Source organism: Periplaneta americana, chromosome 16 (genome assembly GCF_040183065.1).
Source record: "Periplaneta americana isolate PAMFEO1 chromosome 16, P.americana_PAMFEO1_priV1, whole genome shotgun sequence".
Classification (NCBI taxonomy): domain Eukaryota; kingdom Metazoa; phylum Arthropoda; class Insecta; order Blattodea; family Blattidae; genus Periplaneta; species Periplaneta americana.
Window position 1 is genome coordinate 162350378 of NC_091132.1, and position 18866 is coordinate 162369243.

Below are 18866 nucleotides of genomic sequence, written 5' to 3' on the forward strand. Positions count from 1 at the left end.
AGGTTAATTGTATTTTTATTTGAAATTGACCATTTTTCATGATGTATTATAATAATCTATAGATAATGTTAAATAGGAAAGACTGGAGAATGCTGGATTTGTAGTGAAAGACCCGCTCTTGGGCAGAAAACTATTAATGAGTGAATAATATTATTTAAATTGGTCATATTTCTTTATGCTTCTTTATCCATTATGTACATAGGTATGAATCACTTTTCATTAAGAAGATTGATATTACATATATATTGAAAAAGGACCAATAACGGTATATATTCCACATCCTCCCACTACTATTTGTATTGTGTCCATACTTTTTGCTTTCGAAAGGTGGCTACGCTATGTGGCGGGCTTGTGTCCCACACTTTTTCTGTTAACCTATATCATCTGCATGTGACATCATTCCCGCGCATGCGTATTAGTGAACTGTGTTCCTGTATTTAGTCGCAGCTCAAGTCCGTGTTCGGTGGTACCATCATTACTCATTTGACTGACTTTTTTCAATTACAGGAGCTACTTTTCTACTATTTTCGTTCCTCTATCCTTCAATAAGTCTAATTGTATTGCGCTAATATCAGCACTTAATTATCGAATCGCTATCTCTGAACGTTCACAACATTATTTATGCTACTGAAATACCTCTTAACAGAACTGGTATTTAAGTTCATTGATTCTTACACGAAAAGCATATATTGCTGCAAATCCCTATGAGATTAAATTATTTAATGTTTAGGTGAGGGGTTTGGACATTTTCCATTGCTGTTTGTCACAATCAAAAAATTAAGACACAACGTTTCGAAGGGTGGTTCTCCCTTCGTCTTCAGGTGGAAGGAAGGAGAGAAGAGAAAAAACCTATTGTTGGGATAGGTTTTTTTCTCTTCTCTCCTTCCTTCCACCTGAAGACGAAGGGAGAACCACCCTTCGAAACGTTGTCTTAATTTTTTTTATTGTGACAACCAGCAATGGAAAAATTCCAAACCCTTCACCTAAACATTAACAATCCACCATTGCTTTCCAACCCCTCATTTAGATCAACATTAAATTATTTCTGATTCGTAGTCAAACAACAGTTTTCCAATTTGGCAATTCTAGGCTATAGAGCAACTAAACCAAAAGAGAGACAGTTTTTCTCTTTTACAATTTCTTAGTACCTCTGATTGAGGTTCTGGCTGATATGTAGGTTATATCAGTTATCAGGCAATACATCTTATTTGACGATAGGTGTCAGAGGAAGAACAATTGTTTCTATGCATCTGAAGTCTAATTAGTGTAGCCTAATATGTACCTAATCTGCGATGCATGCAATGATGAGGGAAAGAAACTAACCACTCTACCCCATTACTTTCCTGGACTAGTTGCATCATAAATTGTGCTTTCTTGGTATCACTTGTGACATTCAGATCCTTCAGATCTTCTTCGGACAGTTGACTAAACAACAGCTGAGAAATTATAGTGCGATTCTGTGTTATAAATGTTTATTTTATGAGGCTTTTTTCTAATTTTTAACAAAGTATTAGAATCCAGGAAGCCGTGTGCGCAACAACACCAAAGCTTAGGTATTACCTTACTAGCATGTGTAGGTTTTATTGAATGCCTTTATAATTCAGTAGGTTTAGTTGTATTATGCTAATACTAGAATATAACTACCGAATCGTTACCAATGAACGTTCAAATCATTGCTTCGGCTATAGGTACCGACAGTATTCTTATAACAGTTAGAACGTAAGGTACGTATGTAAATTATTTTATTGTTCTACGAAAAGTCTGATGTAGAAAGTAAAGTCCTGAAGAGTTTACCGATTTGAACTCAATAATTTATTGAGAGATTTATGGTTACTCAACGAAAAGACCGTACTATTATACTCCAGATTAAAAGAAATGAATTTGCTGACACCGGAACAGGAATTTATTGTCTGTGTTTCACAAGAAAGGTATCTTAGTATACTGCAATGATATTCCTGGTTTTATACAAAAGTTTCATGTTCAATGCGAATTAATGGATAAATGAAGACTTTTATCGATTCCTCCAGAAGAAGTCTGAAGGCAGCGATCAGTGCTTTTGCACAATTGCAGAAGGTATGCATCGTTACCTGAGATAGTTATGCATGATTCTTCGTCAGCAGGCTAGATATACTAAGATTCCATATTAACCTTGTGAATGGGACAGCAAAGCAATAAACAAACATTGACAATAAAAACACTGGTCACAGTCTGTTTACGTTTCATGATGATTATCATGTTAACTCGGTTTGTCAGATACATGGCCCCCCCTTTTGTGGGATATATTATGTGTACGGTATTTATAAAAATTGATGTATGATGTAGCTTTCTCCCTACACAAATGTATAGGCTAGTTCCGACAATAATCCCGTATAGCTGATATAACTTGCACTCTTCGTAGGAAATTATTTGTCTTTAGAGTTACCTGTAATAAAATCGGTGAATTTTTCGTTATAATGGTACCAGTACTGAGTATTATATTCCATATAGTAGTCTAGATATAAGTATACGGAAACAGGTAATAAAAGAGGAAATTTAGTAGTTGGAGCGATGAGTAAGAGATAAGTACTTGTAAATATATGGAGGGGAGAATAATAGTGAAATAATAAGTACTGTAAGTGTTGTAAAATAAAAAAATGGAAATGTATACAAATAATTTAGGAGAAAGTAGCTGGAAAGAATGTTTAACTTTAGAGTATGGATTTGAGACTGGAGAATAAAAAATAATACGAATAATTAAGGAAAGGAATTATGCAATATTTAATAAGGGAGAAATGGAAGGGAGACAGTCTAGGTATTAGAGAGAATAGAAGAGGATAGACGAAGAATAGATAGAAATTCAGTTAAAACAGAAGGGTAGAAAGTAATCAGGACATACTTGGCAAATGAATATAGGCCCTATTAACATAAAAGAGTGGTATGTGGGTAGGCCTATATATTAATGCTGAATCGGAAAGTAAAAATGTAAAGGTCCACCGTAACTATGAATTGTAAAGTTGGCTGACAAATAAATATGAATAAAAAATAATACATATTTTTGTATAGCTCAGTACTAATTTTGGATATGTTTAGAAATTTAAGACTTTGTAGATCATAGGAATCTGTAGACCATAAGTTATCAACACCTCAGATTCTGTGAACCTCTTCTTTCAGTTGTGATGAATGTGATCAAGATGGAACCTGAAGCTGGTTCATTGGGCTTACAATCACATGATAACATATATAACACAGAAGATAATATGGCTTTATCAGAGGTAAACAGAAAAATTTTGCTATATATTTTTTATGTGTTTGTGTGATAGTCATAGGAAAGCATACGTGTTTGTGTGATAGTCATAGGAAAGCATACGTGTTTGTGTGATAGTCATAGGAAAGCATACGTGTTTGTGTGATAGTCATAGCAAAGCATACGTTTCTCACTTTATATTCAGTAGCAGTAGACTAAAGTTAGAGTCCCACTTCGTATCTGTGTGGCATAAGGCGTCATGTTTTGGACTGGCGGTATGATATGTGCGTTCGGTAATTTGCTAGGAGACGTCGTTGCATATAGACCACTTTTACACTAAACCTAAAATTCGTTTTTTGCAATATATACTAAAACCCTAAACTGACCTGACCTGACCTAACCTAACCTAACCTAATCTTTTCCTTAATCTGTGACAGGTTAGGTTAGGTAAGTGTTTTAGTATACGTTGTATACACTAAGGTTAGGTTTAGTGTAAAAGTGGTCTATATGCAACGTCTCCTAGCAAATTACCGTGCGTTCATTCGAGTCTCCATATAAGAAGTAATTTCCCTCTGTGTTGAAAGAAGTAGCCATCCAGGAGCAGAGCGATGGTTATTACACTGAAGTTAGCGTTGGCCTTCTATGCCTAAGGTTGCGGGTTCGATCCCGGGCCAGGCCGATGGCATCTAAGTGTGCTTAAATGCGACAGGCTTATGTCAGTAGATTTACTGGCATGTAAAAGAACTCCTGCGGGACAAAATTCCGGCACATCCGGTGACGCTGATATAACCTCTGCAGTTGCGAGCGTCGTTAAATAAAACATAACGTTTAATATTTTAATACTGAAGTCGACTTCAAAATAGGTTAAGTGAATAATTAATTTATATCTTTATGGTCTGTAGGACAGGAATTTATTGGATCTCCAAGCAATGCGCATAAAGATGGACCACAACTATTGTCTCACATCAGAGATAAAAATTGAAGTCAGTCCAGTGCTTATTATCTTTCCTACAGTGAAATGTGACGTAGAGGTAAGTGTTTTACTGTTTGTATACAGATTTAGTGGCTCTGTATTTTAGTATATCAAACCATTAAAAATATCGTTCTCTTTTTTTCAATATTTACTAAATTTTAACCATTTTCATTTTAGATTTGAAATAAAATAATATTTATCAAACTTATATTACTGGTAGGTAACTGAGAATCATCTCGAGGTCTTATTCCCTCTGGCATCCCAACTAACACTCTATATCCATTTCTGGATCTGCCCATACGTATTACATGCACTGCCCATCTCAAACGTCTGAATTTAATGTTCCTAATTATGTCAGGTGAAAAATAAAATTTTACCACCACTACTATTGCTACTAATACTCCTAATGCAAATACCGTTAGTATTAATACCACTACTACTATTATTACTACTACTACTACCACTACTACTATTACTATTGATGCTCTTACCATTACTACTAGCAATACTCTAACTAATACTGCTACTACTGCCACTGCTATTCCTGCTACTGATTTTATGTCTCATCTGACAAAAACATAAATTTCGAAATCTGCATTTTGGCAAAATGAAACTTTCAACAATGATATGTGTGGTCATAATGTATCATTTTTTCCAACTTTTCTTTACATATTTATTTACCTCAAATATTGTAGCAAATTTCGGTTACATAATTTGCAGTATCTCTGTTTACAACAAGCACATGTTTTCAACGTTGAGTCTTGATTATTACGGATTTCAATACTGAGCCGTGTATAACGGCTCAGACTCATCAGCGACACTTCATGCGCAAAGTTATGGGCATGTCCTATCCTTCCACTATGTCATAGCAGCACGGGTACACAGGTAAGCAAGGAGAGGGGAAACAAGTCTTGCTGGATGGGCGAATTCTAAGACTAACTCGCGATCTAGACCTATACTAAGAAGGTCACCTAGAATGGGGAGCCAGGGGATGCTGGCTAGCTCCGATGTTACAGAATAGGAGCATATATATTTGGTTTGGTAGCTTGAGACTCATTCAGAGGTAAAGCCTCGTTTATTGGTTTGGTGTCATAAGTAATTTTATGCTCGACCATGCCGAAATGTAGTAATTATACACCTGGTAGCAGACCTTTAATGCATGTCATTAAAGTACACCTACTCATTAAAGGTCAGGTCTTTCAGCCAATGACGACTCACGTTACAACTGTTCAGCCAATGACAGGTCAGCTTTCTACCGTTATAAAACCGCAAGTATCGATTATTCTCGGATATGCAATCGAAAGAGAATTAGCGAAAAGTCACGGAGGCTGGAAATCCAATACTGTCGCAGAAGGTTATGATCTGTTACTATAATAATTAGCGTTAATTGTAAATAATATTCAAATAAATTCAATTTGTCATCTCGTTTTTCAATGTCTAATTTAATTTCAATGTTATCTGTGTAGGTTCTTATGGCCTAGCAAGGTCAATGTGGACATCTGTTCCCGGAAAAAATCAATACTTTCGCGTCTGCGCACATCTCACAACATACGGGACATTGCTAAAAAATTAATAATATCAAGTTAGAAATATGGTCGAGCATAAAAAGTCGTATGAAACTCGCCTATAATGGTAATTAAGAAGCTCGTATGAAAATTATGAAACTCGCTTGCGCTCGTTTCATAAATATCCATACTCACTTCTTAATTACTTTCATTATAGGCTCGTTGCATAATGTACTATTAAAGTACTATACAGAATTATATTTTATTATTCTGAAAAGCCAGTATATAATTTCTGGCTTTTGTACTTCAGCACAGTTTTACTTATTTTGGAAGGTTCTGTGCTTGATTGGTTTTCGTTACAGTTGTCAGTTCTAATAATTTTACTTAATTATTATATATTAGGCATTTATATGTATTAGTATTCCTTATTCAGTTATATTAAATTATTTATTAACTTATATCCAATCTTGGTTTCTTTTGTCGTGTCCACTGCGCCATATTGATCAAATCCTCATTCACTTTCAACATCTAACGATGCATGCATAAGAAAAGAAATTTACATTCACCTCTCTTCGAAATTTTGAACTCTTCTATTCCTTCATACCTGTTGTCTAGCTTCACTTACCTTTCTTCCCACCACAATCAGAACACACGCTCTCGCCATGAAACAATACCATCCCATCGCACCTCCTCATACTCATTCTCTTTCACAATAGCCCTGCCAAGACTCTGGAATTTACTACCTGCTAGCATCAGGGACTGTCGAAATAAAAATTGAATTAAAATGCAATCTTACTAGGCACTTGGTCAGTAATTGAGACTCGTTCACACATGGTACCTTGTAAATAGTTCTCTTAATCTATCACAAAATATTTCAATATCCGGTAATTTCATCACTAAGCTGCGGATTTATGCCTGTATGCCTATTTTAATCCTTAATCTGAAGGCGGAAGATTTTAGGTTACATATCCATTTTAAGACATTGTGAGTCTTATTATATTCGAATTCTATAGTGCCTATAATTGCCTATTTAACTAGTAAATACCTATTTCCTTATAAATGCGTAAAAATTGCCTAAATATCCGTATTATATATTTAACTTGAATTTACTGACCATTTTACCGATATTTTTTGTATTTGTAATTTGTTTCTTTTGTATCTAGCAGGGGGAAGTAATATAGAACCCGATAATTCTGTGTGTTACATTTTCCTGCCACCAGAGCGCGGAGAAATCGAATAATTTAAAATCAACCAATAAGAAAATATATATTTCGAAAGCCGCATGAATCATTGTGGTAGTTCACTAGAGTAGTTGTTTTAAACTGTATCCGTTTTGTGAATTGAGTATGGAGTTGAGTTTTCTGCTGTGATACGTGAAGTATACCGTGGAGATATGCCAAAGCAAAAGTCATCAGAAGCACTGATTGGAAAATACATTGACATTACTGCATCCTACTGGTTTCGTCCCTAACTGATTGAAGAATTGCCCCATCACTTCATATGAAGTGGAAGGGAGTTTCTCCCAATCATTCTCATTACAACTTTTGGACGAATATTTAATTATTCACTGCCATAATGACATTCCTATAGAAAGTAGTGTATAATGCTACGCTATGGTCGTGTTAGCCATTAAGAATTAGACATTTGTTAGTGCCTTTTTAAATGCCTATTTTACAATTTTGAATGTCTATTTTGCCTGCCTATTTCAGTTGTTTTAGTGCCTGTAGATCCGCGGCTTGTTCATCACTATACAATTCTGTTATTGTAGGTTTAATTTGTAATTCAGTAAATACAATTTATTCTTTGTTCTTAACTTCTATGATAATTTGTTTAGCTTTCATTAATCAGGTAATCTTATTGTAATTGTAAATTTAATATGAATTGTAATTGTAAATTTAATATGAATCGTAATGTTATTCTTCATATTATAGTTATAATCCCCTGGTAGAGGGGCAGAGAGGGCCTACCTCTACCAGGTTAAATAAATAAATATCACTGCTACTATACTTAACCCAATATGCTTTGAAACACAGGTAGGATATAAATCAAAGCAGTTTGAATGAAGAAGTTCGATATTGAATAAAATGCATTACAGCCTTAATGAATAATTTGCTTAGACTTCAGGATTGGAAGTGTGAAATCCATGACGTAGGATACCAATTAACTAGATGGTCTACTCACTTTTGCAGGAAAATTCATTTGATCTGGACAGAATTCAGCAGAATCAGACACTGGTACTATCTTTAAAGGAGGATGAAATGTTGACTGAGAGGTAAGAGTAATGTACAAGTTTTGTCTTCTATCTCTGTACAGTTTCATTTACATGATGACTTGAATTTTTAATGTGTGATACCATTTCCTATTCAATATATGGGTGTGGTTATACATATGAATGGCATATATATATTTTGGTCTTGAAATGACACAAGTTTTAGTCATATCAGCATTCTCATAACTTTTATGATACTACGAGGGGGATCCAGGAAATAACGACCGTTCGCGCATACCAGCCGCGCAGCTGACTCCCCTTCCTTGTTTGAAGGTCAACTGGCTTCCTTAACATGTGTTCTCATAACGTTGTGAGTACTGGTTGCAACAAGTCGCCATTGTGCATTTTGTGTTACTTCAAAATGAACGACGTGATTGATAATCCCACCGACTGTGAGGTGAGGAGTGTGATTCGATTTTTGAATGCCCGACATTTGAAACCTGCAGAAATTTACCGGCAATTGAAAGAAGTGTATGGTTATATTGTAATGAATCAAAGAAATGTGAGAAAATGGTGCGAAATGTTCAACAATGGGCGAACAAATGTCCACGATGAAACTCGACCCGGACGCCCATCACTCATCACAGAAGACCTGAAGACTAAAGTGAACGACAGAATCTTGCAAGACAGGCGCACATCACTCGACGAATTGCATATTGCCTTTCCTGACATTTCTCGTTCTTTGCTTGGTGAAACTGTGTTGCAATATCTTGGCTACCACAAAATCTGTGCACGATGGGTTCCATGGCAACTGAGTGACCAACACAAAACTCAGAGAATGGCCTCAGCATTGACATTCTTGATGCGATATCACACAGATGGAGACGCCTTTCTTGATCAAATTGTGACTGGTGATGAGACCTGGGTGTCTCACAACACCCCAGAGACCAAGCGCCAATCACGCCAGTGGCATCATCCCTCATCACCCAAGAAACCGAGAAAATTCAAACAGACTCTCTCAACACAAAAAGTCATGGCTACTGTCTTTTGGGATCGCAAAGGTATTCTTTTGCTGGATTTCATGCCAAAAGGCACTACGATCAATGCAAATCGTTATTGTGAGACTTTACGAAAACTACGGTGAGCCATCCAAAACAAGAGGCGAGGAATGCTTTCGAGAGGAGTTGTTGTGCTTCTTCACGACAACGCCCGCCCGCACACTGCTGCTTCAACTCGAGAATTGCTGGATCAATTCGGTTGGGAAATCTGATCATCCACCCTATAGTCCAGACCTTGCTCCTAGCGATTTTTCACCTTTTCACTAAGCTGAAAGACTTTCTGGGTGGTACGCGTTTTGGAAGTGATGAAGAGTTGAAGAAGACAGTGAACACCTGGCTTAATGAACTGGCGGCAGAGGAGTATAACACGGGAATTCTAAACCTAGTGAACAGATACGACAAATGTTTAAATGTAGGTGGTGATTATGTAGAGAAGTAAAGGAAGCTTCAGTTATGTAACAGACTTTGTTTTTTCAAATAAATATATATTTTTTAATTATTACAACAAGACGGTCGTTATTTCCTGGATCCCCCTCGTAATAGTGGTGGTGATGGTGGTCTAGTGGTGGTGGTCGTGGTCGTAGTAGTGGTAGTGGTAGTAGAGTTAAAATGAAGGTATTACCATAATTCAATGGAAACATATAGCATGTAATATAATGTACACACATAAAACTAAATAATATGTCAGTCTTCATTAAACAATGTTATTAGCCTAACTTTAACCCTAGCTTTCTCCATTTTTAATGAATGGTGCTTGGCCCACTATGGCTCTGAACCCTTCATATGCTCTGTTAGGCGAATAATCTATGTAGAGATTAATTTTTGGTAGTTCAGTGATTAGAGCACCCAGTGATAGAACTGAAGGTCCCGGGTTCGATCCTCTGCGCCAGAGCAAATTTTTCTCCATTAATAAGAAATGATTACCATAACAGATAATTTTGTTGAACCAAAAATTAATCTTTACCAAGTCAATATTGTTAAAGCCTTTTCCGTACTTGAAAATTTAATATACGAATCATATTCTTTGTTATGGCAATCAGCGTGTACAAATTCCACAAGAATTCTCTCAGTTCAAACACGCCAATTATTTATTTTTTCTGTCTTATGTAGTATTCAAATTTACATGTTTCTTATACAACCAACAGAAGAATGTCTCTCAATTGAAGGGTTCAGAACCATAGTGGGCCAAGCGCCATTTACTAAAACCGTAGAAAATAAGGGTTAAAATAAAGGTATTACCATAATTCAATGGAAACATATGGCAAGTAATATAAAGTATACACATTCAGACTAAATCATATGTCAATCTTCAGTAAACTATGGTATTCACTTATCTTTAACTCTGGCTTTCTCCGTTTTTAATAAATGGCGCTTGGCCCACTATGGCTCTGAACCCTTCATTTATTATCAATAACACTCTTATTCTTAACTACTTTGGCAACTATGCTATTTAAAATAATGCAATGGAAAATTTGCTAGTTTTGGTAGCTGATATTTTCTGAGTTGCACTGTTATTCACACATCGCAGCATGCGAGTTGAGCTGTATTTTCTGGTGCAGCACTGCAAATGTTCTAACGTGATTGCGAGTGGGTACAGTTTTTTTACCAGGTATTTTATTCTGCAAAAATAGCATAGCATTCGTTGCTCCAAATTCACTTCTAGAGACATAATATAGTCGGAAACTTTACAATTTTGGTACATGCGTATCAATGAACACAGTGGTATTGTAGTCGAACATGTTGCTTACAGTAGATTTTCAAATTTACCGTCCAGTGTATCAATGCAATTCTCTGGTCGCGTGTATCATGTGTCTTTAGTAACATATTTTGCAGTGATTTTGATGTGTAAATGTTTTATAAGAGACTCAAGCAATAAAGCATGGCAATGGTTTGTGTTACATTAGGATGTGGTGTCCTCGCGAAATAGTGCCTCACAGCACAATTTTTTTTATTTTATTGGGTTTTTTTTTCGACGCTGTATCAACAACTAGGCTATTTAGCGTCTGAATGAAATGAAGGTGATAATGCCAGTGAAATGAGTCTGGGGTCCAGCACCGAAAGTTACCCAGCAATTGCTCGTATTGGGTTGAGGGAAAACCCCGAAAAAAACCTCAACCAGGTAACTTGCCCCGACCAGGATTCGAACACGGGCCACCTGGTTTCGCGGCCAGACGCGCTGACCATTACTCCACAGGTGTGGACCACACCACAATATGACATTAGAGGAAAGTGATTATATTGGTGTCCCGGAGTTTGTCGGTTTAATTACTTTTCAGCCTGTATAATTGTCCTGGTTTGTTAATTTTTTATGTAACATCTATACTAATAAATCTATAGCCGAAATTTTTCTGGTAATTTTCGATTTTCCAAAAATAATTGGTCCTAACATATATAATTAACCACCCTGAAACCGAAAATCGCTTTTTTGAAATTTTTGTTTGTATCTCTGTCTGTCTGTCTGGATGTTTGTTACCTTTTCACGCGATAATGGCTGAACGGATTTCGATGAAAATTAGAATATAAATTAAGTTCGTTGTAACTTAGATTTTAGGCTATATGGCATTCAAAATACGTTACTTAAAAGAGGGGTTATAAGGAGGCCTGAATTAAATAAATCAAAATATCTCGCTTATTATTGATTTTTGTGAAAAATGTTACATAACAAAAATTTCTTTAAAAGCAATTATCGATAAGTTTTATTCTTTGAATAATTTTGATAGGACTGATTTTTAATGAGATAAATGAGTTTTAAAATTAAAATAACTGTCATCTAAGGCGGTGTAATGAAATAAAAAAAAAATGACTTCGTCTATAAGGGGCTTTGGAGAACAACAATCGAAAGTATTGAAACATAGTTTACAGAGAATGTTTTTGTGTTTGTATGAAGAAATATCGAAAGATAAATTAACTGATTTGTATAATTAATTATTATTTCACCATTTGAAAGTGTAGTTTCTCTAGATGGACATAATGCTATAATGTTATTACAGTAACTTCTGACTGAATTGATAATAGGTAAGATTAAAATAGCTTCTTATGCACAGAAAACTTGATAGGCTATTCTGTATATTCGTTTCCTGTATTTCTTAAAATAATGTTTAAGTAAGTTACATACGTCATCAACATACTTTTTATATAATATAATATAATTTAAGTTATTTGAAGGGTTCAGATCCATGGTGGGCCAAGCGCCATTTACTGAATACGTAGAAAACAAGGGTTAAAATTAAGTTATTCATAATTCAATGCAAACATATTGCAAGTAATATAAAGTATACACATTAAATCTAAATGATGTCAATGTTCATTAAACTATGGTTGCATGTAATAAAAATTAAAAACATGTTAAAGGAATTGTCATTGCACCAAATGAGTGGTCTCTGGACCAAAATGATCGCATTTTAATTATTGAAATACAATTTAAATTAAGTAACATATTAAACGATTTATCCTTCTATCAAACACGAATGTTCCTTGGATCAAACGTCCTATTTTAATTATGTAATTACTTTATATTTATTTCTAACAGGTGCAGCGGAGCGCATGGGTAGGGCTAGTCTATAATAAAATGGTTTAGTTCGTTTAGTGATTTATGTATGCAATGATTTCACTTGCCCGTGTTCTTCGTACTATCTTATTTCTCTATTTCATATATGTTCTTCATTTATCAATTATTCATATTCATTAGTTTAATCTTAGTAATAACTTCCATATTTCCGTATTTAACTGTTTCTGTGGTCATATGCGTGTTTATATAATATGCTTGTATTTCATCTCACTATATTGACTATTGTGTACTAGAGATGGGATAAACTGTTCTTTTTAAGAAACCGTTTCGACTGTAACTGTTTCATGAACGAAACTGTTCCAAAATAACAGTTTCATAAGAATATGTTTACAGCATCAGTGCCAACTGTTCCAAGTGTTCCAACTGTTTCAACTTCTCATCTGCTTCGAGAACATGTTTCAAAGCCCTTGAATCCAACTTGAATAGTCTATAAATCAGCTGTTCAGTGTATTATGACAACGAAAGTCATTTTTCATAGGTTACTGTTAAGGGTGCAGTAAATAACTACAATGCAAAATGAATCGATGTTAGTAAAAATAATGCTTATAACCCTAGGAGAATTTAATAACAATGAGATTAGCCAATGATATTTTTCGTGGTATAACCGATTAATAATTAACATTATGTTAGGGCACCATGAACATATTCTCCATCAATGGACAGCTAATAATTAATATCAGATTTATTAGGGAATTTGATTCGTACAATTAAATTGCGCGATCCTACATAGGCTACTGTTGCACGAAGGCCGTGTGGAACATCGATAATATTATATCTACTTTCGATTGGAGGTCAATGATAGCGCTACACGTGCCCTTTGCAAACACTAAAGAAGAGGAAAACTTTAGAAATTGAACTGTTTATCTCTTGGAACCATGTGGAATGTTGGAGCAGTGTAACACTCTTTGGAACAGTTGGAACAGGTTATTTCACGAAACTGTTTCGTATCGAAACAGTTTCAATTGTGAAACAGTTTGAAATAAACTGTTCCAGCTTTTTTTTTACCCATCTCTATTGTGTACAGTGATACATTTTCATTACAGCATTGCGGGCAATTCTTCATATTATTCTATTTCATATATGTTTATCGATTATTCATATCCAGTATTTTATTCTTAGTAATTACTTCAATATTTTCGTATTTAACTTTCTATGGTCATCTGCGTGTTTATATAATATGCTTATATTTCATCTTGTGTACAGTGATTCATTTTCATTACAGCATTCCGGGTAATGTTGAGAAGAGTGTGCCATCAGGATGCCACGGCATTTCTCGTGAAGAAGACAAATTGGCACAGCATCGCACCTACAGACTTGACGGTTCAGTTGGGAGTGACATGAGCCATAGTTCTTTCAAGTGTGATGTCTGTAACAAGGTTTTCCTAAAATCGCAATTCCTGAAACGTCATTTTCGTACTCACAGATTTAAAAATGCATTCAAATGCGATGTCTGTGGGAAGTGTTTATCGCAGTCGGGATATCTCAAAGCACATGCACGCTTGCATACAGGCGAATTGCCATTTCAGTGCCATATATGCGGAAAGTCTTTCAGAGAATCGGGATATCTGAAAAGACATGAACGCATACACACAGGCGAAAGGCCTTTCAAATGCAATGTCTGTCGAAAGAGTTTCACGGAATGTGGAGGACTAATAAGGCATTCCCGCACACATACTGACGATAGACCATTCATGTGTGATAGGTGTGGAAAGTGTTTTTCACAATACGGTCATTTAACTCAACACTCAGTCGTACACACCAGCGAAAAGCCATTCAAATGCAACGTCTGCGGTAAGCGTTTCCCACATGCGGGACATTTAAGGATTCATACCCGCGTACACACAGGCGAGAGACCATATAAATGCGATCAGTGTGTTAAGACTTTTACGGAATCGGCGAATTTGATAAAACACAAAAATCGTGAACACAGGCGGAAGGTCTCTTGAATTCGAAGTATGAAAAATTTGTCATAGCGGCGAAAGGCCTATCAACTGCGATGTCTGCGGAAAGTGTCTTACAATCGGGATTTCTCCATATTTACGCCTCCTGCACGTAGCTGAGAGACGATTTAAGAGTTTTGTACGTTGAAAGAAATTTTCGGAATCGGAAAATCTGAGGAAGACGTTATTAAAATGCTTGGAACAAGTGCACAATACCGGAGCGGCGAATATTTCGAATACCTCAACTCATGATGTCACCTTATTTACTCAGAAATAAAAACGAAATTACACTCCTGTTCTCTTTTCCTCCTACTCGCCTGCTCTCCTCGTCCTCTATCTGTTATATCTTATCACTAGAACTCGGATTTTAGGTAAAAACCTATTTTGTTCCTCATGATATATACAGAAGAAAAGTTGTATATATACGAATTATGGAAATACATGTTCTATCCAACCTAAAAATACCTAATTTCACGTTAGAAACTATTTTTACCTAATTTTACATTTTCCAGTTTGTATGTATGTATGTATTTATTTATTTATTAGCCGTCAGAATACAATACAATACAGTTGGTAATATGGAAACGCTGTGTAATTCTGTATGCCAGTCATGCCTTGACAACAATCGCAGCATAATTCGTCTCTTCTGTTCATCACAGTGTGAGATTTCAGAGCGAAGACGTATTTAGTGGAAAATAAAACATGAATGTGCTGTTCCCTTGCATCTTTAAATATGCTTTGGTGTCACCAGTTGATGTGGAACGCTCATTTTCGGCATATAAGATGGTGTTATCTGAGAAGCGATGCAGTTTCTCAATGGAAAACTTAGAAAAGATGTCAGTTGTTTACTCTGGCTCTAATTATGGACATATACAATGAAATAATGTCAAATGTTTCGGCTAATTTGTAATGGGAAATGAAAAAATGTCATTTTTTGTTCATCTATTTTTGTAATTTTAGAACCTATTTTGATTTGTGATAGAACCTATTTTAGGTACCTAATTTAAGATTTTAGGACCTAAAAGTCCGAGGTCTACTTATCACCTATATTACATCTTATATCACTCATTCCACACATTACTTATACAGACGGTGCCAAAAAAAATGTATACACACTTCAAGCAAAGAAAAAGCTATGTTAACATAACAAAGCAGAATTCACACAAACAGAAAATGATGAGCAATAATCATCTTAGACTTCTACAGTTACAACAGTTGCTCAAAATGTCCACCATGGGCGTCGAAACACTTCTGAGTACGTTGAACTACTGTTCTAACACGCGATACTAATAAAAATATCCCCTAATACACAGCATGCAAAGTGTTTCTCCAATCGGGACATCTGAAGAATCACCCCCCCTACATACAGGCGAGATACAATTTAAATGCGATATATTTTTAAAGAGTTCGTCGGAATTGGAATATCTGGATAAAAAAAAGAAGACAATCGTACACACAGATAAAAGGCCTTTCAAATGTGATACCTGGGGTATGTGCTTTAAGTTTAGGTATAGGCTAGGAAATCACATATGTTCACATGCAGACAAGTCTTAATTTATATTTATTGTCTTTAAATTTGTAATTAAAGTTAGGAAAGTTATGAGATTCTTTAGTCTCACTGCAGCTGCTTACTGGGGAAGTGCAGCCACCGCAACCAGGAAAGGGGAGATAATCGTCACGCTAAATTGTAATATCATTTCATACCCGTATTTGTACAGAAATCATAAAACAGTAATTTATTTAACCCTCCTAGGGCCTATTCCACAAAGGTATGGTGTTTTAAATTACAAGTAAATTCTCTAGTAAGCAGTAAAAATACTAGAGTTTCTGTTTCACAAAAGTCTTTTCTACAGTGGTGTTTTACGACTCCATGCTTACAAATGAATTCTCAATAACATTATGTAGTTTCATGATTGTGTTTCACAAAAGTACTAGTATTTGTAACATACTAGTGAATTGACAAGTATTCTCTACCAATGAATGGAGACTAATACATGTACTAACGCAATTTAAATATATTTATTTCAGAATATTAATATGTATTTAGATAGCATGTATTATAGAATATTTTTCCTTCCTTCTATTTCCTTCAAAAGAAAAAATTTCATCTCCCTTGACACCATTTCAATACTTTGGCAGTGTTTGTAATTTCGTAACAATTAAGTTTGAGGGTGAATATCGTTATTAGTGGCATCTGTTTGGCTAATATAGAATACTATCAAGGAATATTATGCAGGAATCGCGGAAGAACATGATGATAATAATAGGGAAGTAACTTTCCATTATTAAGAAGTAAACTAAAACAAATAATATTGCAGGGTTACGAAATTTATAGAATCTACGAATCTGTGCTGTATAACCTATCTTAAAATACATTACGATTACAATGACCAACATAACCTAATTTGATGAATGAAAAATATTCTTTGGTTGATCAGAGTATACCTAAAAACAAATTAAAATTTACACTCAAGTCATTCTCTCATATCTCTATTTTTTCAGTCATTTTCAGGATAATATACTTACATACATACTTACTTACTTACAAATGGCTTTTAAGGAACCCGAAGGTTCATTGCCGCCCTCACATAAGCCCGCCATCGGTCCCTATCCTGTGCAAGATTAATCCAGTCTCTATCATCATACCCCACGTCCCTCAAATCCATTTTAATATTATCCTCCCATCTACGTCTCGGCCTCCCTAAAGGTCCTTTTCCCTCCGGTCTCCCAAGTAACACTCTATATGCATTTCTGGATTCACCCATACGTGCTACATGCCCTGCCCATCTCAAACGTCTGGATTTTAAGTTCCTAATTATGTCAGGTGAAGAATACAATGCGTGCAGTTCTGTGTTGTGCAACTTTCTCCATTCTCCTGTAACTTCATCTCGCTTAGCCCCAAATATTTTCCTAAGCACCTTATTCTCAAACACCCTTAACCTATGTTCCTCTCTCAGAGTGAGAGTCCACGTTTCACAACCATACAGAAGAACCGGTAATATAACTGTTTTATAAATTCTAACTTTCAGATTTTTGGACAGCAGACTGGATGATAAGAGCTTCTCAACCGAATAATAACACGCATTTCCCATATTTATTCTGCGTTAAATTTACTCCCGAGTGTCATTTGTATTTGTTACTGTTGCTCCAAGATATTTGAATTTTTCCACCTCTTCGAATGATAAATCTCCAATTTTTATATTTCCATTTCGTAATATACTTCCATTATGCAAAAAAATGTTATGTTTTATTTAACGACGCTCGCAACTGCTGAGGTTATATCAGCGTCGCCGGATGTGCCGGAATTTTATCCCGCAGGAGTTCTTTTACATGCCAGTAAATCTACTGACATGAGCCTGTCGCATTTAAGCGCACTTAAATGCCATCGACCTGGCCCTGGATCCAACCCCCAACATGGGCATAGAAGGCCAACACTATACCAAATCGCCAACCAAGTCGACTACGCAATGCATCTCTCACTGTCCTTGCAATGGTAGCATGATTGGTTTTTTCTAAGACAGTGCACGTAATCAGATGAGGAGATCCAGCGTCTATGGAGTCCATTTTCCCCACAACTACATTAGCTACATACCTCCCACAGGAGTCTGTAGTTTCATCCATGGAAACCCAAGTAAGTGAATCTCCTATGTCGTTTCTAATTTCTTGGAGGACCTAAAATATAATTTATTTTTAATAGTTATGAAAACATCTATTTTAAAGTACACATCAATTACACAAATGTTTTGTGGAATTAACTTTAATAAACATTATTAAATAACTGAACTCACTTTTTCATACAGTGGATCCAAGTAATTCTTTCTCAATGTGGCTTCGTCAGGAATTTTCCTTTTAGTGTATTTCTGCAAAAATCCGCGAAATAATGGATTGTCCAGTTTCCTACAAGATATAGGCCTATTAGCTGCTACTAGGGCTTCACAGAGGTTCGCACTAAATGTAACACTTTCATTTTGTTTTGGATTCAAATTAAGCAAAGGCTGATAATTATTTTTCTTTGAATTTTAATGTGAGACGCAGTCTGCCAATGCTGATCCACTTGGAACTTTTCTGAGCAGTTCACCTATTAATTAAAACATTATTACACTTTAGAGTAAGCAGCTGCATGTAATATAATGTGACTTTACAAATAAAATAAATAAAAGTGTTTGTGGATAAATATTTTTAAAAATCCATGTTGAATCTTTCGTACACCACTTTTAACGCTAGAATATAAATAATTGATTAAATGGCGATCTTACTCGTGTTAATTATGTAAGCACGTGTGGCTTACAGCTGTTTCGGTGTTACTTGACACTATCCTCAGAGCCTACTAGATCTCTGCGCTATCTCAACTTCGCTGCCTGTTGTGTGGGTGCGTTCGTGTGATGAAGAG

The 18866-nt window shown here is 35.6% G+C and overlaps 2 protein-coding genes across 2 annotated transcripts in view; both read left to right on the plus strand.

Annotated features, from left to right (window-relative positions):
- LOC138691425 (zinc finger protein 107-like) overlaps positions 1–18866 on the plus strand; it is a 104897-nt gene that overhangs the window by 40492 nt on the left and 45539 nt on the right. The gene's annotated exons all lie outside the window — the stretch shown is intronic.
- Positions 1519–14766, plus strand: LOC138691689 (zinc finger protein 239-like). The gene is made up of 5 exons (XM_069813936.1): positions 1519–1724; positions 3151–3251; positions 4126–4254; positions 7891–7973; positions 13759–14766. Exons 2-5 carry the CDS (start codon positions 3156–3158, stop codon positions 14480–14482), a joined length of 1032 nt encoding a protein of 343 aa, XP_069670037.1. The 5' UTR covers positions 1519–1724; positions 3151–3155; the 3' UTR covers positions 14483–14766.